At 41.8% G+C, this 26,479-nt stretch overlaps 2 protein-coding genes across 7 annotated transcripts in view; one reads left to right on the top strand and one right to left on the bottom strand.

Moving 5' to 3' along the window:
* Positions 1–585: 585 nt before the first annotated feature.
* LOC128084256 (histone PARylation factor 1) lies at positions 586–7,217 on the top strand. Its single transcript, XM_052690179.1, has 8 exons — positions 586–1,083; positions 1,908–2,067; positions 2,600–2,786; positions 3,254–3,352; positions 4,374–4,524; positions 5,294–5,381; positions 5,972–6,144; positions 6,971–7,217. The coding sequence occupies exons 1-8, from the start codon at positions 724–726 to the stop codon at positions 7,100–7,102; spliced, it is 1,350 nt and encodes a 449-aa protein (XP_052546139.1). The 5' UTR covers positions 586–723; the 3' UTR covers positions 7,103–7,217.
* A 905-nt stretch (positions 7,218–8,122) lies between these two features.
* Positions 8,123–26,479, bottom strand: part of CLCN3 (chloride voltage-gated channel 3) — a 49,032-nt gene continuing 30,675 nt past the window's right edge. For 3 of the 6 annotated variants that reach the window (XM_052690168.1, XM_052690169.1, XM_052690170.1), the window contains 10 exons: positions 25,548–25,735; positions 24,827–24,949; positions 22,587–22,793; positions 22,096–22,176; positions 20,996–21,541; positions 18,243–18,429; positions 16,882–17,280; positions 15,055–15,271; positions 12,815–12,890; positions 8,123–11,149 (listed from right to left, as the gene is read on the bottom strand). In XM_052690168.1, the coding sequence (XP_052546128.1) occupies positions 10,991–11,149; positions 12,815–12,890; positions 15,055–15,271; positions 16,882–17,280; positions 18,243–18,429; positions 20,996–21,541; positions 22,096–22,176; positions 22,587–22,793; positions 24,827–24,949; positions 25,548–25,735 (2,183 nt within the window). In that variant the 3' untranslated portion in view covers positions 8,123–10,990. The remainder of the gene's footprint in view (positions 11,150–12,814; positions 12,891–15,054; positions 15,272–16,881; positions 17,281–18,242; positions 18,430–20,995; positions 21,542–22,095; positions 22,177–22,586; positions 22,794–24,826; positions 24,950–25,547; positions 25,736–26,479) is intronic. The other 3 variants (XM_052690172.1, XM_052690173.1, XM_052690174.1) reach the window with 2 other exon arrangements.

The raw sequence follows: 26,479 nt of genomic DNA, 5'->3' as shown, positions 1-26,479 counted from the left end.
AGTACTGATCCAGGTGAGTAGCATTTTTTTCTGGCACAGTTTTGCCTCGTGAGGTACCGGCATACCTCACACGTTCACCTCACACCCCTGTTACGTCTCAGTGCTGAACGCAAAATATTCTAAGAGGCAAAACATCGAACTGAGGTTGTGGAAAGGTTCTACCTTCTTGAGTCAAAACGCAGCAGCTTTCACGATTCACTTTGCAGCAGAAGGCTAACATGGCAGGAACACACACTTCAGACTATGGGCTGCTTGAGCTACCCTTCCTGCGGTGCTCTTGTATTCAGCTTACAAGTGTTTTCCTTGTAGAACGGAGGATGGCTTTTTGGAACTTCATTTTAGTATAAAAGGACAAGGAGGCTTGGAAAGTATCTGCAAAGGTGCGGGTCTGGAGGTGAGGTAAATTAAGGAATTGGTTCCTCGAGGCAGTGTCCTGAGGTAGAAGAACCTCAGTCTGGCCAGTGTTAAGAAGCTTTTCCTTGGCTCTTCGAAATTCTTTGCTTTTTTAGCATGTAATGAATAACAGCTAATTCCTTAACTGCATTCACTTTGCAATCAGGAAAAGCCAATCCTGAAACGGTAACAGATGGCAGAAGGTAGCAGTCGTTAGATGTAACACCGGAATGGGGAATACAGGCACCTCTGGCGCCACTGAGCCATTGCACTGCTGGAGGTTAGGACGTGTTGAGCGAAGCTGGCTGACGGACTGCGACGCGAGGGGAGATGGAGCTTTGTTCTCCTCAGAAGCAAGACCCGGTCACCTCCACCAAGCTGCTGGGGAAGCCGCTCCTCCAGGTGCATTCGCCCAGCTTCCAGTACGGCTCAGGTCTGCTCTGCTGCAGACCGCAGCGACACCGAGACCAGCCGCCCCTCGCGCCTAACCGCCTGCTCGCGCTCTTCACTTCCCGCCCAAGGCGGAGCGCGAGGACCGGAGCGCAGCCACCCCCGCGGGGCGGCGTGCGCATGCGCGGAGGCCCAGCGAGCGACCTCGGAAGGGGCGGGGCGAGGCGCGATGCGAACGGCGGGAGCATGACAGGTGGCGGGAAGCGGCGGCAGCGCGCGGCGGAGCCGGAGGGGGAGCAGGTGGGCGCTGGGGAGCGCGCGGGCGGCTGGGGGCGGAGGGTGAGGCGGGTGAGGGGCTTGGAGCGCGGCTTGGCCGGACGGCACCGGCGAGAGGGTGGGCGAGAACTCTGCTAGGCCGGAGTGCGGCCGTGCTGCTGCCGGCCCGCGGCTCATGGCACGGTGGCTCCGGCGGGGAGGGCTTGTGACGTGCGGCTGAGTTGTATTGGCTTCTAGGAAGGCAGGCTGAGGGGACTGAGCTTGTTCAGTTTGGAGAAAAGAAAGCTGTGAAGAGACCTCTCTACAGCCTTCCAGTACCTAAAGGGAGCCTACAAATAGCAGGGGAGTCAGCTCTTTGAAAGGATGGATAACAGCAGGACAAGGGGAAATGGCTTGAAGTGGAGGGAGGGAAGATTGAGGTTGGATGTCGGGGGGAAGATTTTTACAGTGGGAGTGGTGAGGTGCTGGAACAGCTGCCCAGAGAGGCTGTGATGCCCCGTCCATCTCTGGTGGTGTTCAAGGCCAGGTTGGATGGGGCCCTGGGCAGCCTGGGCTGCTATGAAATGGGGAGGTTGGTGGCCCTGCGTGTGGCAGGGGGTTGGAGCTTCATGATCCTTGAGGTCCCTTCCAACTCTGGCCATTCTGTGGTTCTGTGATCAGCCCATAAGGGCGCTGGTCCACTCAGATGACAGCAGCGCTTTGTGCTGCTGTGTGTGAGTACAGGGGTGAGGTGAGGCACTGGTAAGGTCTCTGTGCAAAAGAAGCACTCGGATCTATGTGTGCGCTTTGCAGAGTTCAGTGTGACCATCAGGAAGCACTCGGGTGCACTTTTCTTTCTGTGTCTGCAGTGCGACAAAAACAGGGACACCAAGAAGAGACGATCAGGCCAGGCAGAGGCACGCAATGCCCTCCAGCAAGAAGCAGAGTCGTGCTATCGGCTGAGGCTGCCTGAGGACTTCTATCAGTTCTGGAAGTTTTGTGAGGAACTAGATCCCGAGAAACCAACTGGTAGGCTGTGTGATTCTGAGTGGTTTTTGCCTTTTCCCTTTCTAACAGCTGGGAGGGAGGCAGACGGGGCTGTGGGAGGCATCCTCGTGCTGCTCTGTTTTCAGTTCAGGCACGAGATAATTCCGGGAGTATAAACAAGAATGCTGGGCTGTTCACAAGGACGTCGGTGTGCTTCAAGCTTTCTGAAATAAAATGGCATAATGAAAGGGACTAAATGTGGCCGAATTCTGCCATTCTTGCAAGCCCATCTGAAGTATTTAACGAGGAAATAAAGCATTCCTCACATGAACTCAGACTTCAGCTGCCCCAAATTGATTTTATTATAAGACGATATGGTGTCCCTAGGTGCTCTAAAAATGACACTTTGTTTTGATGTGAAAAGAGTAATAATCTAGCTCTTGAATGGAAACTATCCGGGTAGAATATCTCAGCTTTTGTCAGCGCACCTGACTGTTATTTGTGGGGGCTTTTGATACCTGAGTGACACAGGAAATGTCTCAGTTTACAGAACAGTTCACCCTCTGCTTTTCAGATGCACTTGTGCCAAGTGTTGGGCTTAAACTGGTTGGACCTTATGACATTCTTGCTGGGAAACACAAAAAAGCAAAGTCGACAGATGTGAACTTCAGTCTTCACTGGAGATTCTTCTATGATCCCCCTGAATTCCAGACTATACTTGTTGGGGATAACAAGACACAGTATCACATGGGATATTTCAGGTATTTGATTCAATCTATGCTAATATAGTTGTGTGTAACTTCGTTTGCTCATCTTTGTTTTCCATGAGACAGGATTTGAGAACTGCACTATCATCTCTCTCCTGTAGTAGGATATTAACATGTGAATTGGTATTTTAATAAAAGAAGATCAAAGACATTGAAGAGAAGATGGAAATATTTATTAAACTTCTTCCCCCAAATTCTCCAGATCATTTTCACTCATTGGTCTTTAATTCTAATTTTCTTTAAAAAGTCAAGCATGATGAAATAAGGGAGACATGCATTCTTTCCATGTATCGATAGGAGTTCCTTTCAAAGCCGTGCTGTAAGGTTCTACAGCTACCTAACTGTGCTTTTGTTAGCTTTCTGAAGATGGCAGCATGGCAAGGAGGGAAAATTATCTCACTTTGGAGTAGGAGAAACGAGCACAGCTTGAGTATTATTTGTATGTACTTGTTCATAAACAGGGATGTGCCGGATGAGCTTCCAGTGTGGGTTGGTGCAAACGAAGCAAGGAAGAGCTGTCTGATTTCACAAGTTGGTGATAATGTATTTGCTGCAGTCAAGTAAGGTTCATATTTACTTTTATTCATAACAAGTTGTGTAGAAAACAAACCGTTATTAATGTAGCTGTCTTACCGTGCCTCTTTCTTCCTCAAGAAACCCTCACTCCTGCTCTGATAGCAAGCTTTCAGCTGCCTTGAAAGTCTTCCATAGGCTTCTTGAAAATGTTTTCCTTTCATAAATAGAATGCTAAGAGTTAGTTGTCTGAATCTTCAAATGTACTGGAATGACTACGAGGGCGATAGGCTCTTAAGGAAAAGCTGCCCACTTCATGTATCAGAGAACTTCGTAGGTCAAGAATAAAGCATCTCAAACAGTGGTGAAGAAAATCTGATCATACTAAATGATAAGGTGTAGCTTTCTTTTTTCTTGCACACTTAAAACTACACTTTATATTCTAAAAAGAGTAACTACAGGAAGCCCTGTTTCTGAGCTGGGGCATGGAGATAGAATTCCTTGATTCATATCCTTTACCATATCCTGCATCGTGAGCTTAAACAGTGGAAGTGTGAGTACTCCTGTCTAATGACCTGCCAGTTAAAAATGGAAAGCTCTCTGAGGACAGATTCGTGTCAGTAAGTGGAAGCATACTAAGGAAACCTCCCATAAAGAGCTCTCATGTAGTGCAGTCCAGTGATGACATTTGTTTAAGAAGCACCATAAATACGTGTTGATGTGCATGACTTGGATGACAAAAAGTGTATGAGGCACTGAAGCAGTAAACTAAATTCTTCAGATAGCAGCGTGTGTAGTTAAAAGTTCCTGAGCATCTTCAGCACCTGCAGATTGCATAAACTGTACTGTAATACAGCAAATACAGATGGGACACAGCACAGTGTGCACTGTGCTTTAAAACTCTTTGGCTGTTCTGGTTGGTAAGAGGCCTGAGTTCCTAAGTCTGTGCCTAAATAAACCCATGACTGCTCATCTGCATTGTAAGATTTGAAGGTGCAGTGAATAGAGGGCTGTTTGTTTGTTTGTTTTCTGCTGAGCTCTTTTAAGACGTGTTTCTTGTGTTCACAGATTATTTTTGTCAAAAAAACTTAAGGAAGTGACTGATAAAAAGAAAAATGCTGTTTTGAAAGACATAGATGAAAAGCTAACAAGGACAGCAAAAGAATTGGGTTATTCTCTGGAACAGAAAACCATGAAGATGAAACAGAGAGATAAGAAAGTAAGACTTTCCTGATGCACTGGAGACAACTGAGTTCTGTTAAGCTGCTTTTCTTTTCTTTTTTTCTCCACTTACTTGCCTGATTTTTTTTCTTCCTTTCTTTGGCTTCCTTCTGTTAAGTAAAGAAGCATCTCTTAAAAATTTCAGAGCAAATCATCACTATAAAATTTCAGGAGAGGGAAGATGAATAGAACTGTGTTCCAAATGTAGGATTGAGTTTAAATGCTTTATTATTCTTATAACCTGTAGCTTAGCAAGTAAGGCATTAAAGGGAAAGCAAACAGAAACAAAACAACAGGGGAAACAGTTTAGAAACTGAAACAAATGGGGAAGAACCTCGACATAGAAGCATAGAATGGCTTGGGTTGGAAGGGACCCCGGGGATCATGAAGCTCCAACCCTTCTGCCACAGGCAGAGCTGCTATAAATGCCTCATGATTGAAGGTTCGCTACAAACAGGAACGTGAAGGACGATAGGTATTAATAGGGGGATTTTAGTCTATTTTCTGAATACCTATCTGAAATAATTGTGGCAGATGAGCGCATCCAAGGATTCCTACATTTCAGAACATCATTGGAGTTTTCAGTTCTGTTAAACTTCAGTGCTTAACAGTAGCTGCTGCATAGCTTAAGGTGATGTCCTTGAGGCTGTGTGCTGCATTTGGCTTGACCACCAGAAGTCAGGTGCTAACGATGCTTTCATGTGAACGGTTGTATGTCGTAGCATTGCCTTACAGTACTAGGTTCAATTTCCTGGCTCTTTTTTTAGGTGGTGGCCAAAACATTTCATGGAGCTGGCCTGGTTGTTCCTGTAGACAAAAATGATGTTGGATACAGGGAACTTCCCGAAACAAACGGTAAGCACCTTGTTTACTGTGTTCTTCCACTTTCATTTGGCAGCTTCCACTCAAATCTAGTCAACAAAAAACAAACTGCAGTCATATTCTCTACCTAGAGAAGATGAGTAGCTGGGAGTAAAGGGCAGAAGCTTTAACCATTGTAATGTAACATATATATATATTTTTTTTAATAAGTCTGATAAGAGTCAGTAAAACACATTACATACTACTACTGAAGTAACAACTCCTAAAGTAGTAGTTCAGTCTATGCTGCTGTATTGGCACAGCTGTGCAGGAAGGATTCTAAAAGATCTGATCCACATTCAGGGATGTTTTGGCTTTATTTCTCATTCTGCCTCTTCTGGTGCTGTTCTAACCTGAACCAGTTCCTTGATGCAAGTTTTGGTATGTGGATACCCATCTCTGGAGGGGGGACTGAGTGGGTGGATACAGGATGAGAAGGAGCTGCAAAAGGAGAAACGTTTTCACCAGTAGCTCAGGGTGTGTCCCTTTAATCTTCAGTTGAGACCCACGGGGATGCTTTAGGCAGAAGCTGCTTTGATGCAGTCTTCTTTAATTTAAACATATTTCTGCTTTTATTTTTGCAGCTAATCTTAAGAAAATATGCAAGGCCATTGTTGATGCTCCTACTGATGATGAGAGGCTGAAGGCGTTTGCACCCATTCAGGAAATGCTCACCTACGTTCAGTTTGCTAACGATGAATGTGACTATGGAATGGGATATGAACTGGGGATGGACCTTTTCTGCTATGGCTCACACGTAAGTACCACAGAAGCCACGCATGTTGCAGTCACACATTATTTTATGTGTAGGTCAGGGGTTGGTGTGTATCACAGCTCTTTATTCCTAGCTCTTATCACGGACTTGTTGCTAGGAACCATGGAAGTCTGTGTGGATGTTCTTAGTGTGTGACGACAGCTAAGAAGTCGTATTTATGACTCTATTCTACGTTAAATTAGAAACAGTTTCTACGATGCCACGATCCTCCAGGTCAAAGTAATGTAAATGGCATTTTTGTGATTTGATGTGCACATGACAGTGAGTCATGCTGAAAAAAATGCAGAATTCTTAGTCTAGATACGCAGAGTAGATACGAAGCTCCCTCTCCCCGCCTGCTTTTATGGGCTCAAGCACTCGTGCTGAACTTGATCAAGAAACAGGCTGATGTCTGTCTGCAGTCATCCCAGGGGGAAAAAAAATAAACCCTGGGGTCCTTTGCCTGTGTACACTTCCCAGACCATGGCATAAAGCCCTCCCACCAGCCTGCTGTAGCCTGTAGGTTTCTGGATGTTTCTTTCTGGCTTGCTGAGGCTGTTCTGAGTTGACTCATCAGCGTTTAATCATACCTAAAGGCTCAGTGTACTGCTCCTTGTTGTCTGTTCACCCTCACCACCCTCCTTTCCCCCCCTGACTGAGAAGGGCCATGGCTGCAGGGACATCACGGTTGGCTGTTTCTCACCTCGTGCTGTCAGCCACCGATGGAACGCTGCTGTTCCTGCTGCAGCCCCAGATAGAGGTGCCCGAGCCCTGGGGAGAGATGGGCCTGGAGCAGGGCTGCGCTTAGGGCTGCTGCTCTCTCTTGCAGTACTTCCACAAGACCGTGGCCCAGCTGCTGCCGCTCGCCTACAGCCTGCTGAAGAGGAACCTCTTTGCCGAGGTGATTGAGGCGCACCTGGCGGACCGTAGGCAGGAGGGCCTGGACCGCCTGGCACCCTGAGCCGGGGCAGCACCAGGCTGTGCTCATGTTGTGGGCTGTGGCCTATTTTATTTGTTATGTGCTATTTTTCCACGTGGAAACGCGTTCTGTGCTGTTAATAAAGCTTTCCTAAGGACTGGCTGCCCAGACTGTTGCTCGCCCTGGCGACCCCCTGGGTGAGGCTATAAACTGATTCCAGCAAGCATCAATAATGTCCGTTGGTGCTGCAGTTCCCCTCATGGAGGAATTGTCAGATAGATCATTTCACTGGATACCTGCTTCCATGTCAGACACAGAGTTGTCCCAGCCCCTCTGTTGCCATGTGTCACACAGCAGGAGGTGTTTCTTTCAGAGCCCTCCTTGAGCCGTATCGCTCAGTTTAGTTTAACACACTGCAAAGCTATATCTATAAATCATAAAGCTATCTTCAGTTCTCAATCATGCAGCATCTGCTTTTCTAAACCTGGTAGCTCCCCCCTTTGGATCAGCATCCAGAGGTTTCATTTATTCAAACATTAGTGAGCAGATACGAGCTGTTCCATGGGCCTTCTCTTTTCAGGCTCCAAACAGAAGATGCTTCCGTATCATTGCCCTGTAAGTGACACAAGCATTCACCTTACACGTTATTATTTAGTTCTGAACATCTCTGAAAAAAGGAGGACATCAGTATGTACTGTGGTCTGTTCTCAATGTGAGGTTAATGACTGTAACGTTAACTGGAAAAAATGCTGAAGTGAAATACATTGCAAATAGGCATCTAACAACCTTGCTGTGTTTTTAAGCAGAAGGACTGAAAATGCACTGTAGAGAAACTGCCTGCTTCTACCTGTGGAACAATATAAGCATCACCTATTTTTGAATGAGGGAGCCAACTGCTCTGCAATTACATGATTGAAGCAAATCTGAAAACGTCTGCTTCAGAAATGTGTGATTTTTACTGGGGTTGTATTTTAAGCCTGTGGCTGTTTATCCCAGGGGAATTGAATGCAAACATCAACAGAAATGCTGTTTGAGAAAAGACGACGGAGTCGAAGCAGCAAATGGTCATACAGAAGTTTTTAATGTTTGATTAAGTCATCACAGTAGTGGGAATTGTTACTGTAATGATACGCAGCTCTACCACACTATTATAAATAAAAACATTAAGATCAATCAATATTAAATACAGCTCTAGGCAACATCACAGATTAACAAAGTATGCATTCTTCATCAACCAGTAACTGAATGGTTTAAAACAAAAAATAATAATAATGCTGACGCTTTCACCCTCCCATCCACCACATTTTTGTTTCAAATCAGTAACTTGAGTAAGGCGCTGGAAGCTTTACATTAGAAAAATTTTGTTGAACAGCACAGGCACACATACTTCAGTATCAGAATTTTTGATGCATGTTTACGAGACGTTTTTCATGTCAGTGGAGAAAGCTTAGCAGGTAAGAACAGTAACCAGAGATGCACCACTTCTATGCAGCACTTGGGATCCACACGAGAATGATAAAACAGCAGGGGCACGGGCTGCACTGTGTTCCAGGCAGTGCAGCCTGTAGGTGGGGTCAGGTGCAAATTACTACACTGCAGTGTATGAGGATGAGGAAACCATCAGAAATGGCAGAGGCTTCAAACTGATTTAAAGCAATTTCTTTTTTTTTTTTTTTTAAAGCTGTAGTGCATTTATATCCTTCCACTACAGAAATAATAAACAGTAGAGATCAGCCTCAGACAATTTCCTGAGCTGTCCTCCTTGGATGGACCAAACCCTGCTCCTAATAAGGTTTCTGCAAGCTCACACAACGTAACACAACAAGTTTGGAGCCCGCAGCACTGACTCACTTGGAAGAGTGCAGCCAGTTGCTGCAGCGCAGCAATCAGAACACAGCTCAATTCTGTTTCAGTTCCAAAGCTGCTTTCTGCACAGGGGCCGACTGCAGCCCACCAACACGTCAGCTTTCCCCTGGTTCCAGTTGATGCAAGAGGTGAGAAAGAGGTGACTGCAGTTTTATATTCTGAAAACAGACAGAAATTCAGCGGAGCACTTGAAGCACTGGCATTGTTTTGGAGCTCGCCAATCCTAGCAGGGCACTGCTTGGAGCACGTTGCTGCTCTTCAAGACAAGATCGTGCTGAGCACCTGGCTGAATAAAGATGTTTGAGGTAACTGTGATGACGGCCTGAGAGATGCCCAAGATTTCAGCTTTAAACTTCTGCAGTCTCCTGGGCGAAATGTTAATAACTACATTGTATTTCACCACGTACTGTACAGCAAGATTTTGTCAACCACGTTTCTTAGCTTTTTTACTGCAGACTTACAGCACGCTGCCTTTGTTTCCACATGTGTTTGTGGTGCTTTGAAAAGCTGAAGAAAAATTAATCTGGTGGCCAAAAGATGTTAGGAATGTGTCAGCTCACCTCTGGCGCGTGTGGTGCTGCTCAGCTCTGAAGTCCTGCCAAGCTTTCAAGTACTGGATTCGATTCTGCCCTGCTGCTCATCTTCTGTGGCTGTGTATCATTCACACCTCTGTGTACTCAGAAAAAAAAGTCTAAAGCAATCTAATAATTATAGTTGCTTCCTATTCGTTTTAAAACCCTGATTTTTTTAAATAATGTTTTTAGTATTACTGTTCCAGTTATCTGCTCAGAAAGGGAAAAGGAAGTCTTAAGGTAACGGCAGTGAGAGTTACATCTGAAAATCACCTTATATGCATGTTGGATTGTAAAGAAACAATTTTGTTTAAACCCTTCATCTAGTTGTAAACATTTGCTAATCCTCCATTACTCGCAGAGGATTACGAATTATTATATAAAATCACATTAAAAAGGTAATTAGTTAGGTGAGACATCAACTGATTTGTATTTAATAGATTTTTTTCATTCATAAAAATATAAATAATGGTAAAACCTCAAGAAAAATAATATACATTAGTGCAAGTTATGAGTTACGTTTCTTCCTACCATGTCAGCAGTGGGACGTCTTTTGTTCAGAAGAGAAAATAAAACTGAGCGATCTCAAACTTTACAGAGGGGAAATATCTCCAGTGCTGTAGCATGCATTTTTCCAGATACACGTATACAGAATTGTTCCAGCTCTTAACTAGTAGAACAGCAGTACTTTTCCTGATACTGCACAACATTGGTATATACCCTAGTGTTTCGACAATACAAAAATTGCATAAGATCAGGTCACATTGATATTTTCTGCAGCAAAACCAGCATTTTTCTCTGCAACTCTACTTCCTTTTGCTTACTTTTTCTCTCATCACGACAGATGGGCTGAAAGATGTTTCGCATGGCTCTTTGCAAGGCATTTCCTGCTCAGTCTGCTTTTGTCGCAGTAGATCTGTACTGCCCCAAGCACTTCACGATGTTCGACCTTACGCACCTGATGGCACAAGCAAAACCTCCCTCCTTGTGATCCAACCTCAGTAACTCACAGTACATCTCAATATGAGAAACAACTACTTCAAAAGGGCACACCAATTTAAAGAGGCTTCGTTACGGCTCAGGAGAGAGAGAAATAAAGCTCTTCTGGAATGTAGGAAGGTGACGTGTAATAACTATACATTTCATGAGCTAACACAACAGTTTTCAATGGTAAAAAGGGCAAGACCTTTCAGTCTCCATAAGATGGCTCAATTCAGAAGGATCCCTCCAGAAATAGGGACTAGTAACACATCTCTTTGATGCTGAAGTACCAGGCTGGGGCTGGAGAATTGTGCCACCTCGCACGGCTCTCCCACTGCACTATCATGGCAGACCGGACATCTCAGGACGCATCCAGTGCAGGACAGCAGCTCCATGCTCCCAACAGCCTTCCTCCTCTCCACATCCTCCCCCAGACCAACTCCTGAATTCCAGCAGCACCGTTACGCAAAAACCCAGCTCTCGTTTCTGATTTTTAGAAGTATCTCCCAGACTAAAGTGTTGTGCTATTCAACAAATGAACCTCCTCTTCAGTTTCCTCTCTCTCCTCAGCTATGGGTTTCAGTTGAACATTATTGAGGCGGGGTCTTGGTTTGCCGTCTGGGCCATATGACGGAGGATATCTTTTTTTGTTATGATGCCAAGGAGGCGCCTGGAAAGGATAAACAAACATCAGGATTAACCCGAGCGGGGAGAGCGGTCCAACACAACACATCTGTAGCCAAGTCCTTTTTGTTGACAGGGACAGAGCAAAAGTGAGCAGCCCGATTGTCTTATTTAAACAACAGCATTTCATTAATCAAAGTATTTAGTAACCACCGGTTTGTTAAAAGACAGCAGTGCTGAGACACCATACCTGGATGGTCTCTGACAGCTGTGGTCCATTTTAATTAAATACAAGCAATGCAAGTAGAGCCCGTGACTATTTGTATTTAACGTTTTGTTTCGGCAAAAATGAAATTTGGTTAGCTATGCCAACAAAAAAGCAAAAGAAAAATAAAATAGAGAAGGACAAAGAAAAGGAGGTATGAAAAAGAAGTGATACCGATCCCATTTCATAAGGGAGGAGTGTTCCGGCCAAGGCACCACAAGTGACACACTGCTCGATGGCCCCAGATCCTAGCAGCGAATCAGACTCGCCTCCCCTTCTTTCTTAAAATCACAAGGGCCTTTCCCATCTGACACACCGGCTCAGACTGAATACATTCATAGGAGCACACCGTATTGCCCATGAAACTTTTGCAAAGCAATGAATAGTTGACTAGGCTTTAGAGTTCACAGCTTCAGAAAATTAATTACAAATAATAAAAGTTTTCATTTTCAACTTTAGATACTGTGCTCTTATGACAGCAACTAAATTGCTTTTAAAAGCAGAACTATGTGAAACATCAAAAAGGGTGAGACTGTCCAAAAGGATAATATCACAGGAGAAGCAAAGAGCAGAATGAATGAGCTGCTGCCCTTGTTATTCTGGTTAGTACATTTTGGTTTGGGTTTTTTTATTTATTAAAGGACGCATGAAATACTTGTGAAATATTAGCATAAAATGAGAACATAATTAGCACGTTTTGCACATAAGCAGCTAAACTTGGTGGCTAGGTTTAGCAGAGATGCAGCTATTGCAGAGCAACCAATGTCCAAATGAAGACAAAGTCTATCTTACAGCTAAGGTTAGATCACAACATCGTACTCATAACAGTATGTAGATTCTGAAGTCAACAGCAGATGTATCAGCGTGCCATTTAGTAGCTCAGGGTCCCACTGCAGTGCATTAGTGGCTGCAGGTAACAGCAGCACAGTCACAGGACTTTGTGCAGAATTGAAGGACTTCACGCCATTTATTTCCCAATTGATAAATGGGGCTTTCAGGGAAGACCTGATGCTGCAAGACATTGAGAGCTGTGCTCCTCAAAATATACGCTGCTTCATCAGCAACTTGACAGCTACGGAAAGCTGCCAAAATCAGCACATGAAAAAACAAGAAATTTACACTGTGGGGGCAAAGCTATTCCTAGCTGTGTGCTTTCCCACTGCGGGGAATCAAAAGGCAGATCTACATGATTCAAAGAACAAGATACCACATTCTGTTTTTACCTTCCTTTAATGTTGTGACTAACAGACCGTCCATAGGAACTGCTTAATTTCTATGCGAGGATTTTGCACGTATTGTTTTCTGTTACAGTTTCTTTCATACGAATTTTTAATACAGGATTATTTCTTTGTTCAGCCGATGTCATAAAAGTACTGAACAGTTCACAAGTTTCATGCCTCCTGACTTCTAACATGTCTAATTATGAGATCTGATATATCTAATCACCAAGGGTTCGACGTGCTGCTTTAGTTGCTCGAGATGCTCTAATATGTTCTTCTTTGTGATGATCCCCAAGACAATCCTGAAACAGATCATGTTATGCTAATAACTGCGTGTGAAATCAAATCAAAAAAGTTCTAGTCACAATGAAAAAGGTTTAGAGCAGAGCAAAACTAAAAAAGAAAATGGGTTGCAAGAAAGTTAATGAGATAGTTAAATGAAAATGGTTGGAAACTCAGCACCCTTTCCCAGGCTTTTTTTTGGTCTCCAAATGTCTGATCAGCAACAACCCCACAGCGGTGCGTTTCTCTATCACATACACACTGGGGAAGCACACTTTAGCCCTTCTCCCCACGTCCTGATCTCTTGAGATTTTAGAGGCACTGAAAGTAAAATCTACTTCCTCTCCTTTGTTTCCTAGTTATTTCTCCTCACAAATACAAATCTCTATTCGCATTAGAACAAGCTACAGTAAATGATCAAAGCAGTGTCTGTAAAGTCACAGAAATTGAGGTCTGAAGCTTCACTACAGAGCAGCCTTAGGAACAGACAAATTCAAACCAATTTCTCATTTATCGTAATATAAATAAAGAGCAGCTCCTTAGAACGGACACAGTGATAAAAGCTGGAAAGAATCGGGCTCAGTCTTTACATATCTCTGTATCTATCACCAGCACCAATTTCTGCACAATTCCTAACTGTAACTGGATGTATGAACACCCATCTAGCTATATATCTCTATTCAACGTGCATAAAATTTGCCAATTTAGACAAATTCTCTGGGTGGTGTACAGCCAACCGGACCTCAGGGATTAACTGTCCAACCTTGTAATGGACAGCATTCTCATGGCAGATCACAAGGTTATAAACTGAAATGGGACAACAAACACGAGGATCAGAAAACAACAAATCAAAGTCTCCTGTATTTGTGGCAACTTTATCGTGAAATAATTGAAAGCTTAGGCTACAGTTTGACATACCTTTACAAGATCAATCTCTCTGCAGAGCCATTTTTCACATCAGTGTTAATGTTTGAACACTCAACCACAACAGAAACTAAGAGAAAAACCCACAGTAATAAATATTTATCACTGAAGTTTTACCAATTCAAATTTCCCTGCATAAACAGGAATAACTGTATGTATGCAGTGATTTTTAAGTGGCAGATCATGATGGCTTTTTCCTGGCAGAGAAAGCTTTTTGTAAGAGCTGCTTATGCTTCTCAAAGCATCTACTTGCCATTCCATACAAAGACGAATTTCATAAAAAGCAAATTAAAAAAAAACTAATCAGAAAGCAACAATAACAACAAAAACCAGGAGCACATTTAAGATACATTTGTTTTAGAAGACATCTTAAGAAACAAATTTGGAAATTTGCACTATTTCAATATTTGCCCCTTAGAGCAGCACTACTTTTGTCCAGAGCAAAAATAAATAAATGCCATCTGTGTTTAAGGTTTCTTAGCTTTGTCCCACGGACAGTGGTACTAAATAATGTAGGTTAGCAGACAGTGCTTCACTTCTCATGTGATTTAAAAAGATGCTAAAGAGAAAGCAAGATACTGTGGTAGAAGCTGCACCATCACGTGCCAAGTGCTTAACACAAGAGATAGAGGAAAGCAGAACGCTGAAGTAGAACCATACTCAAAAGACCTTGTATAAAAAGAAAGCGTTCAGATAAGAGGCAAATATAACAAGATATTTTGTGTTTCCACACCTAGGGCTGATTTATTAAACGGTGACCACATACCAACCCCCCACAGTCACGTTTACCAACACTCTACATCTTGAAGGCACCTTCTTGAAGTATTTGGAATCGTACAATCGCTGCAGACTGAAGTTTCAGAACTAGCAGCAGTTACTTAGTTGTAGTATTCCAAAACTAATAGCTTGGTGGCTTTTTTTACTACATTACTAAACTCCAGAAGAGGAGTTATCCAGTGAACGAATCTTGTTTCTGCTTCGCTTTTTATGAACCCAACATTTGTAGATGTTGTACAGCTGATGTATTTTCCACTTTTTAATTTTTTTTTTTAAAAGAAAACCTTTAAAATAAAAACACAACACACCGAAACTACCTGCCTGCTTACTTGGAACACAGGGAGAAGTAAGAATTCGTGCACCTTCTTGTCGCTGACATCCTGCACCAAACGCATGGGTTCAAATACCATCAAAGCTTTGATCCCAGAAGTGAAAGATCCTATTCCTACCAAAAGAAAACAGAACTGCCCCCACATCACTCACCCGTTGTGTGTCACAAGGCACTGCCTCAAACCCAACTTCCGGAAAATATCCACCACTATTTCCATAGGTGTGTGGTCTGTCACGGTGAAAGGGCTCATGTCAAGTATGCTTCTAAGCTTCAAAGGCCGAGGGCTTTCTGCTGGAAGCGATGGGGTATGCTGGGCAAAGCAGACCCTGGAACTGCCAACAATCCCTTCCTGCTTCTTCCTTGCACTTTCTTTAAGGGGAGAGAGGGGAAAAGAAAAAAAAAGGGCAAGGCAATTTACATTTTGGTAGTAAGATCATTTAGCGCAAAGTTCAGTCGACCGGGCTCTGATGCTGATACGCTGACATCGTGTTTCTACAGTCACTGCTTTATTCCTAGGATGTGTTTGTGCAGAAATCACAAAAGCTATGTATTGTACAGCTTTAGCCATCCTTCAGCTACTGCCTTTCTCAATCCAACAGCAAAAATAAAACTTATTTGCTCTGGAGAGGTGGAAATACTGAAAAGCTAGCATGCAAGAAGCATGCAGCAGCTGAAGCAGTTGTCAAAAAGAAAGCTGATCTGATACTTCTTCCACAAGAACGACAAATAAATGGTTTCAAACCATCAGTGATTACAAACTCCTCATTTTTTGATCTCCTTATGCAAATGTATTTAGGTTCCTGTGAACTTGATCTGTATCCTCTTCAGTATTTGGCTACATGAGCAACTCTCCTTGTACCCCGAGCCACCTCACTGAATGACTCCAAGACAAAGCACTACGCACCATGCATTCTCTGCAACTGAAATAAGTTTTAGCTGGGGAAGTGTTTCATTAGAACAACACTTTGCTGTTCCTCCTTCTAGTCTTAGGTAAACACAAACTTAAAATCATACAATATCTGTAATACTTTTCAAGTTTAGGACATTTATATACATCCTGCATGGTGTAGGAACACATTGTAAGACCACAGGCAAAAGTTTTACTTCAGGACTTGGTGTTGTGCTCCTCAAAACCTTTTTTTCCAACTTTCTGAAAGAGGACATTGCTTTTTCAAGCAATTCCTTTTTTCTCTAAAGAGATATTTGTCAATATACAGCCTTTCAAATTGTGAAAAAATACGAGTATTTTAAGATACAACTTCCACCACTGATTTTATGTACAAGTATTTCTTAAATAATAATTCTATTTCCCTTTGCTGGTGATTGCAATTTCCAAATCCACAATTCTTTTGCCAAGGCACAAAGCACAGCCCTAGTTATCACACAGTTTCTAACAGCCATCCAGAGACAGGGCCCAAACAGGGCATGCGTGCCTGGTTTCATTTTTCACAGCACACAGACAAACTACAGTGAGAAATGTAAAATATTTCACTCATCTCTCCACAGTACAACATTAGTTGTTGAAAAAAGAAAATCAACAAGAGAAAAGAGCAAATAAAATACTCCCAAAGAGAAGCTTGATGCTCAGTGAATTTTACAGTGACTTTGACAGTAACTCCGACTGAATCCTGCTCTTTCAAATGGGAATCACTCAGTTTTGAAGACGGTTGAGAATTCTGAGGAAGGTTGAATGCCCTTGAGGAAAAGAACTGTCATCAAACACTACAAAACAATCAAAAATACTGGACTAGATGCCAGTCTGGCCTACAAGTCTTGTACACAAAGGCACAAAGATATTTACATTTTATTTTATGGTCTGCTATTGGACATAATCAGTATCTTCAGTAAAGCAATAGACTACACAAAGTATCTGGACCTTGAACCTGAAATAAGGAGAAGCACAGAGAGTAAGTTCTCTTTTAAGCTTTACAATAATTTCTATTAGAATATATAATCATAAAATATTGGGAGGTAATTACCTATTGCAATAGTTAAATCTCTTCTTAAAGCAAAGCCCACAAGTCTCTGCGACTCTTTTGACATAATAACAGGAAAACCATTATAGCTGGTTTCGTTGATCAAGTTCTCTATGTCTTCAACTGTCATATTATCCTGGGTTAAAACAGCTAACGGTGGGTCGCTCCTTCGAGGTCTCATAACATCAGCAGCCAGTGTTGTGTGAGTAAACTCCTCCTTTGCATCCAAGAAGGGATATCCATTCAGTCGGATGTGTGCCTCATAGATGCCTTCCCTACCAAAGGCATCTCCTACCCACTTACTGGTCATGACTGCAGCCATTAAGGGCACAATATACTCCAGCCCTCCTGTTAGCTCAAAGACAATAACTACCAGGGACACAGTCATCCTTGTCACACCACCTGCAAGAAAAATGGCAGTCAGTAATGCTTCAGCGTCAAAGAATACTGAACTTGTATTTCCTGCCTTCCTGCTCAGAACTGCAAACATGACTTTGCCATTTACGTCATCTGACAAACATCACAAAAACAGAAGCATACAAGAAAAATGAACGTGGACTTAGGGAAAATTCCTGGAGGTCAGAAAGTAAAAGGGTTTGAAAAATATGTGCTTCTCTTTCAAATAACTTAAGAATACAACTGCATACTTTTACAAGCCACTCCTGAGTTAAAAATACTGAGAAATTAACAAATCCAAACCTAGTAAGATAATAATTTCGAAGAAGAATGACACTAAGGAAGGAACAGATAACAATTCAACAGCTATACCGTCCAAAATATCACGAATATAATGCTGCTGTTGAATTATAAAAACTAAAGAGAACTGTAAGCTGGTGAAAACGGCCGTCATGAAATCTCTCCTCGTTTAGGAGCGTAATCTTCTTCCAGTGAAGCAGGTTTTCAACAGTTTCTAAATCAGGCCTCATAACAGACCTGTAAGTGGACTCCCCAGATCGTTACGGGCTTCTCAAGTTTCTGTTTGGATTAACAAACTCCAAGAACATTTGTTGCTAAAGTGCCAGCAGATCGTGTCACCTCCTCATAGCAACTTCAACCTTTTCAACTCCGTTTTATACATTTAGACGTATACGACACCTATAATATCTAACTACTCCTATCGGTGCCAGAAAGAAAAAGCAAACTGCCATTTAAGTTACTCTCCTTCCCATCACATAGTCAATTTCGTATCATTCCTCAGATCATAAGGATCCAATAGCTTACACGAAGATATGTGACTGTATTCTTCTGAAGAAAGGGAAGTGCACATTGCAGGTGTTCCAACACAGCACATTTATACATATCGTTATTTTGGTAACACAAAGCAAAACAAAAATCAGATATTTGCTTTGTTACAGTTTAGTTACCTAAACAGGCAGCAGCACCAACCATGGCATAAAGACCAGGCGTAATACAGTCAGCTCCAACTTCACACCACTCCTTGAAAATGAACCAGTCGTGATGATAGTAAGCCAGCTGCTCCACTGCAATTCCCACAATCCTTCCTGCTATTGCTCCAATTGCCATACTGGGTATGAACAACCCAGATGGAACCTACAACAGAAATGGAATAACTGCTACCACGCTGATGGGAACGTATTTGTTGAGTATTTTAAAAAGAAATGCAAGTAGTCAGACCATCATTAAAGATACTGCAAGGTTAGGAAAACTTAATGCAAATTCCTAAGGCAAAAAAGCAGATTAACACTTTACTGTTAAAAAAAAACACAACAACAAACACATGCCTATCGTAATTTTAGTTATTTGATCTGTTTTTCTGTTATTGACCCAAATAGGCTTCATGGCACTGCAATAAGATTTAACTAAACCACTCTGGTACGACAAGTCTTGTGTAGCCCTGTAGCTGTAACAGGAGCGAGGATTCAACAGAGACATTGCTGTTGTGCCCCTTCTCCTCCTTTCCAAAAAATAAACACCCAGAAATGAAATAAAACCAACAAACAGAAAGACACCAAATCCATACTGCATCTGAACACCTCACTAAACTGGAAATGCCCGCTGCTTCCCCTCATAGCAGTTGTTACTATCAGAAACGTATTCCACCGTGACCAAGGGACGAACCTCAAGTACAATTTTTACTTTTTGTCTAAATACACCTTTGTCAAAATCATTTCATTTAAAAAAATACCACTGGTGTCAAAGGAAAAGACATTTAATTATTTTTTCCACTGTAGAGCTGGGAAGTGTATGCATTATGCAGCTTGTAACTAGATTTTGCCACGGGATCCAGTATTTCCGATTCAATTTACATTATTATTATATTGACAACATATATAGTTGCAAAGAATTTCTAACAGGTAAACCAAGGACAAATCAATATTCCACATTTTATTTCAAAGCCATCTGCGTTAGCTGTATTGAAAAGGTTGAATAATCCTTCATTCCCATCCTGAATTACCTAATATTTCAGTGCTGACAGCAGTAACCGTTCAATGCCATACTGTGCTACAAGTAAAATTGTGCACTGACATCACTGATGCCATCTCCTACAATTCATCGTGTGTCTGAAACCTTTTTAATTGTTAAGTACCTTTCTCTTTTGTTTTGCTGAGTGAAAATCATTCTGGGGGAACACTACAGTAACACCCTGAAAAATTTTTATTATAGACATAGAAGTTGTAGAATGTATCTTTGAAACTGCTGAGTTTCTAGTTTGCTATACTGAGTGTACCACAGTAAATTCAGTCTCCAAATGGAGAACTACGTTCACATTCCTGTTAGCATGAATTGTTCATGCACCTAGCTCCTTCACTTCATCACATGTGGCTAATCAGCCAACAAGTTAAAGGTCTATGCATGGGAACTGCTGAACCACGGCCTGAACCTCTGATTGACAACCTGAGGTGAGCACTGAGTCAGCCAGAGGAGCACAGGTGAAGGCAATTCAGCTGTGCTGCAGGAAAGGTTGGAGCCTGGCTGCACCCCTCCTAGCCCTATTTAAGAGCTGGCTACCACTGAGGAAGGATCTCTTCTTGAGATCTGCTCTGCTGGTGTTTTGTGGTTGAGCCCAGGATAGGGGTAAGCTTTCTGGTTTTTTTTTTTTTTTTTTTTTTGTTATCTTAGTCTGTTTTGTCAAACTCTCTTCTTTATTTTGTGATTATAACATTTTAATATTCATTGATTATACAGTTTAACTCTGATTGTGGTTTTACAGGTGAATTTTTTAGCATAAGCCTCTGACTCACATGTTACAAAGCAAAGAGCAATCTCACCACAGAAAGAACAATGAAAAAAAATCAGGTTTTACCTTGTCTCAACTTTTTTTTCCAGTGCATACAGTGCCCAACTCAAGTTATACTTAAAAGAAAATGATTTATACTGTGGCAAATGCATCATATTTAAGACAAACAAGGAAACAGGTTATACACACAAACTTTTCTAGTAATGCAGTTGCATGCCAGTCAGGTTTGAGGCAAAGCTGTAATCTCATCCCAAAATGTTCATCCTTGGTGTTTATAAACAGTAACAAGTTTACTGAAAATAGAATCCTGCATACATACAATCTTTTTACTTCTGCAGTATAGCTGTGTTAAGGCCTGGAAAAAAACATGTTGCCTTATCAGTCCCCTGTTCATGGCAGTAACAGCAGTGGGAATCACTGTATCCCACAGGCAGCGTAGTTGCTTTGCCAGTAATGTTTCCAACAAATTGCAGTTGGTGAAGTTATGAGAGAAGGAACCAAAAACAGTTGAGCTCTACCTTCATGCAACTTCGTGAATTCTAATACACTGTGTGTGCTCCTGGGCTGGCAACTTTGTGAGAAAGATGCACTTGGACAGAGGAATGCTAGGACACAGTGCAGGTGTTATGGTAAGAGGTATCCTAATGCTTAGAAGGGCAGAGTCCTAGATATAAGTGAAATACTATACGACAGAATTCAAGAGTGAAAACTGAAATTCTGTCTTATGGAAAGCTAACATTTAAAATATACTTAACAGATTTATATTGCCCAGCAGCCAGTGATCAACAGTGAAGTTTTTAATTAAGAGATCTAAAACCATATATGGAGAACGAAAACTATAAACGAAGCTGCTAGCTTTGGGGAGTAACAAAGAAAAATCATCACAGTAGATGATGTAGCCATTGCATTCACACTTACCTTGATACCAAACGTGAAGACAGTCATGATTATTTTAAATATGAGTGCTAAACACAACTGCCATATAGCTGAATAGACTCCAGTGCCTGCTGGACGGTCAGGAATATCATCTACTATTTTGCTTGCGTTCATATCGTTCCTGTAGTCACAGAGGGAGGAGGACTCCAATGGCCCGCAGTCTGTGAAGAGCTCTTTAATAAGCTCACTGGTGTTCAGCCTCGTGTACGGATTGGGAAATGCAATGACAGCTGTTATTGCTGCAACAATGATGACCTCCAGGACAGGGTACTTCCCAAATCTTGTGGATTTGCGTCGACGACACCATGCAATGTTTGCTCGGATGAAAAATGCTCCCCAGAGCCCACCAAATACTCCCAAAAGAATGAAAGGTAGCAGTTCAAAAAGGTACCAAGGAGTGTGATATTCCACATAAAAAAGAACTAGGCGGCTGTTACCAAAGGGATTGATGGACCTTAAAACAAATGCAGCCACCAAAGCAGCAAAAAATGATCTCCACAAAGTTTTCAGTGGGAAATAGTAACTGACCTGCCAAAAGAAATACGTGAGAATTATTTGTAAGTCAATGAAAACAAATCCTGTGAAGACTTAAAAAGTAAAGCTAGCAAGAAACATTTCTCGGTGAAAAGAGTTTGATGGCCCTTGTGGTCAGTTTTAATTATTCTTGACTTATTAATCACTGATGTATTCAATTGTGTTTAGCATCTGAAACACTGAAGAAAATAATGTTTGGAAACTTCTTTCAGAGAACAGTCAAATAGGTTTCTAAAATCTCCTATGAAACAAGGAAAGCAGCCCAACAATTACTCTTTTTAGACTGCATTTCTAGAGTGACAAACTGGTGCATCTCTCTGCACACTGTAATTATTAGCTGACTCAGCTGGACTCCAGCACAATTGACATTCATCTGAAGTAAATAAACTAATAAAATCTTTCCAAGTTTGTTGGTAACAGAACTCAATTTCAAAATGCAAAATTAAATTCTCTTCCAGGTAGGACTCTACAGCTTAATGGAGCTTGAGGTTTTTCACACTAAAAGAGATTTTTAAGTACCCTTCCATTAGTGCTGTCTCCTGACGTACCTCCTCCAGACTGAACAGGACTCCACCAATTGGGGCACCAAAGGCTACAGACACTCCGGCTGCTGATGCAGCTGACAATACCTGGAAAAGAACCACGGTGAAGGTTTTTTGCACTCTGTGGTGTGTTTTAAAATGAAGAACAGAATCTCAGTACAGTTATCAACTCTTTCCCAGGTGGACTTTCTTCGTGAGATCAAATGCCCTCTGCTGCCCTCACAATTGGAGATGGCTGTCAAAATGAGTCAAGAAGAGAGAAGGTAAGGAAAAATCAAATGGTTTCTTATGAGGTGGGAGAAAGGCTCCAACATGGAAACTACTTACCTTGTAGAACACTAGGGATTAATGTTGTTTTTAAGGTTAAAAACCTATAAAAAACCCAAATCTGAACACAAGCTAGGAGAACAAACAAAATCTTTGAAAAATCAGTATTGTGGCATTTTTTACTAAGCACGTGGACAATACATTCTCAAAACGTCTTTACAAGAACTTACCTCTCGTTTTTTAGCTTCATTTGTGCTGTACTTTGGAAAGAGGTAGGAAAAAATATTCCCACAGCAGCAGGCAACGTGGACCAAGGGACCTTCTTTTCCTAAACTCAAACCTGATGCTACAGCCAGGACTAAAGTGATGGTTTTTATCATCAAAGTCCACTTCCCCAGGTAACCTCTGATGATGAAGCCACTCAAAATAGTTTTTATCTGGAAGAAAACAAAATTGGTACTATATTCTACGTTCTTTGGTAAATAATTACTTACTAGTAATTTTAGACAAGTAACTCCAAAAACAGCCCTTTCAAATGTATAACTGTCTCATGTTAAAATATGTATTCTCAGATAGCAAACTGTTTGCCAGAGGATTTCCATTTACCAATAACTGTAAAATATAAGGTGACAGCATACGTTAATATCATCATATTTAGTAAGAAATATGTCTGCAGGAGCTTCTAAAACTGCATTCATTAGTTTCTTATGTAAATTCTAAGTAAAAGTCAGAAAACTCCAGAAGGAAAAACGCATCTGCTAACACTGTAACTCAAGATCTTCTATTGTTGACTTAGAACCCTTATACCAATTTATCCCCTTTCAGTTTTTCCCCCTATTTCCTTGCTAAACAAAAAATTAACAATGACTTAAAAACAGAAAAATCAGCCTTTTTCACTAAAAAGTACACATCAATTTCCAAGGACATTACTTGGCCTAGAAGTGTTATGTCATTAATCTGCAAAACACACCCATACATGACCTGGACAGGCTTAAGAGGTGGGCCCATGCCATCCTCATGAAGTTCAACAAGGCCACGTGTGAAGTCCTGCACCTGGGTCAGGGTAATCCCAAGCACAGATACAGGTTGGGCGAAGAATGGCTTGAGAGGAGCCCTGGGCAGAAGGATTTGGAAGTGTTGATTGATCAGAGATTCAATACGAGCCAGCAGTGTGCGCTTGCTGCCTAGAAGGCCAACCTCATCCTGGGGTGCATCGAGAGAAGTGTGACCAGCAGGTCCAGGGAGGTGGTTCTGTCTGTCTACGCTGCTCTTGTGAGACCCCACTTGGAGTATTCTGTCCAGTTGTGGAGCCCCCAACACATGAAGGACGTGGAGCTGTTGGAGCAGGTCCAAAGGAGGGCTACGTACACGATCAGAGGGCTGGAGCACCTCTGCTATGGGGACAGGCTGCAGAAGTAAAAGCTTTGAGGAGACCTCATAGCAACTTCCTGGTACCTGAAGGGGTCTACAGGAAAACTTGGGGGGACTTTTTAAAAGGGCAGGTAGTGAAAGGATGAGGGGAAGTGGCTTTAAATTGGAAGATGGCAGATTTAGATTACATATTAGGAAGGAATTCTTTACTGTGAGGGAGGTGAGACACTGGAACAGGTTGCCCAAGGAGGCTGTGGATGCCCAATCCCTGGAAGCATTCAAGGCCAGGCTGGATGGGGCTGTGAGCAACTCGGTCTAGTGGGAGGTGTCCTTGCCTATAGAAGGTGGGGTGGAACTAGATGATCTTAATGGTCCCTTCCAACTCAAACCATTCTGTGATTCTGTATAGAAAATAACACAGTTACCAAAACAAAGAACAGTGCGTGTGTAAACGGGATTACACAAAACAGTGGCCAGCTGTTTCTTGAAACTGAAGGTTAGCTAAGTTTGGAAGATCAATTTGGGATGAAATCTTATGTAGAGTAATGGCATTGAACTACTACAGGCTTAATATAAAGGCAAGATTTGTCCTTCCATTTCCACAGTGCAAATACATGAAGAAATATTTACAGACTGACGGGAAAAGCGTGGCTGTCCAAAATTTTCTTCTGTCCCCCCCCACTTCTCATCACATTCTGTGTACAGCTGCAGAGAGCAAATGTAGAAAGAATGAGTTTCTAGGGTTATTTAATGAGTTTCCCTGTTAGCTGATGGTCTGATTGTCCGTGCTATTTTAGAAGACTAAAGTGAGTGCAGTAGAACATCAATTGCTGTCTCTTAGGACCCATATTCCATTAATGAACTCCTATTCTCTCATTACTGCAGGGCATGGATTAGAGATGTGGAGGAAAACGTATGAGCTCAATACCTTCAGAACTCTTTTATAAGTAACAGTTAGCAAGATTACTTCATTTAAATTTCAATACTGGAAGTATTTCACAAGAGCCACCCTCTTGCCTCTTCTTCTGGTCCTGCAGGGCAGCAGGAATCTCCACATTTATATGAAACATCTATAAAGTAATTATTAATTAGAGCTCACCTCAGGTATCCCCGAGCCACAGGCATATGGAGCAAACACCTTCACCAGACAAACCGCTAAGAAGGCAAAGCTCAAAGCCCAGAAAATGTACATTATGTAGTTCATTATGTATGAACCTGGACCCTAAAGACAAGAAGAAAAACCCAGAAATGTAAGAATATAGATCTGGTGTAGGAACAAAGTTACTGTTTAAATCAGCAGAGAAGTACTCTTCTTGTAGTGTACTTGGGTGTACGCATTTCAAGGGACAGTAATTATTACCAAGCCTCCAGAATGTTGGCTTTGTCTGGAAAGCACAGCAAAGACTACATTATATGAGTTAAAAAGTGTTCTAACACTTCATTTTATGAAAAAATCTACTGAATACCAAGAATGTCTTCCATATTAAGAATTGGTTTAGAGAGAAAAATAAAAGCAACGTTCATTGTTATTTAAGGACGTGAAGCTGAATTTCTTCCATTTTTTTTGCTTTGTATGATTGTGAGCAAAAATTCTCATGTTATTAACAGCTCTATACTCTCCTTTTAACTTCCTTACATCTGCAACGCTCCAAGTCCTCTTGCAGTCTGTAAAAGACTCACTTATTAGAGTATAACTAATTAATTAATTAAAAGGCTGAAAGCTGAGCAGAACCCAGTCCTCAATTTATTACCCTAGCTATTCTTTTCTGTAGTCAGTAGAGCTGTTGAGCAGTGATTCCACAGAACAAGTACATACTTACTTCTGCTTGCCCAATTATTAGTTCTGCCCAAGTTTTCCATTGAGGACATTTGTCTCTCTCTTCAAACGTGGTCTCATTTGAACCCCAGCAACATTGTTCGTGGTTAAACCACAAAGCACTAAGGCAAATGCCTTCCTTCAAGTCAGTCATCCAGTCAGCAGCAATGTCAATTAATCCTGCCAGCGCCCCTGTTGTAGAAACAGTTAGACATTAATTCATGTAAACTGAAATTACAAGATATCTGAAGAAAGAAATGTTTAAAATGTCACTGATTTCCAGAACAATATTATATTAGCAATAGAGCGAGATAAGTATTATCTAATCTAATATCTAATAATATAATAAAAATAATCTAATAATAACTAGATAAGAATCTAATATCTTGCTTATGTCTCAGGATAATCACAGAATCGCACAGCCGCAGGATGGCTGCAGGGGGCAGGGCCCTGTGGGTCTATCTGCTCCAACCCCAGCTCCAGCAGGGCCACCCAGAGCAATCTCTCTTCACAGGGAGGCATTCCAATTCCTTCCCCATCTCTATGGCCTTCTGCTGGACTCCTTCCAGCATGCCCAGGTGTCATATTTGGGGGTCCAGAAAAAATAATGTCTCTTCCCCTCCCTTTTTCTTTTCCCTCTTCTTTTACCCAAGCTATACTTCTCCAGTAGTCCACTACAACAGATGAGTTAAGAGTCAAAAGAGGACTCTCATTGTTTTCTGACAAAAACCATAAAGCACCTTCTGACAAACAACATGGTCGGGCTTCAAAGGACTCCTTAGCTATTAGAGTACAGTTTGTACAGAACAAGATATTTTAAACAAATAATTCTTACCATGCCAACAATAGTGTTAGAACATCGTAAGTAAATACCATATAAATGTCTCAGGGTGAATGAATACGTAAAATTCCTACTGCAGGTAATAAGCAGTAAAG

This window comes from Tympanuchus pallidicinctus, unplaced genomic scaffold (genome assembly GCF_026119805.1).
Source record: "Tympanuchus pallidicinctus isolate F22 unplaced genomic scaffold, pur_lepc_1.0 scaffold26, whole genome shotgun sequence".
Lineage (NCBI taxonomy): Eukaryota > Metazoa > Chordata > Aves > Galliformes > Phasianidae > Tympanuchus > Tympanuchus pallidicinctus.
This window is presented reverse-complemented; position numbering and strand designations above follow the sequence as displayed.

What these genes read in the sequence shown, in the direction of transcription:
- LOC128084256 (XM_052690179.1), top strand. Translation starts at nt 724, where the DNA reads ATGGAGCTTTGTTCTCCTCAGAAGCAAGACCCGGTCACCTCCACCAAG. An exon ending in TGAAACAGAGAGATAAGAAA is followed by an intron (nt 4,525 to 5,293) that starts GTAAGACTTTCC and finishes CTCTTTTTTTAG; the next exon opens with GTGGTGGCCAAAACATTTCA. An exon ending in GGAACTTCCCGAAACAAACG is followed by an intron (nt 5,382 to 5,971) that starts GTAAGCACCTTG and finishes TTATTTTTGCAG; the next exon opens with CTAATCTTAAGAAAATATGC.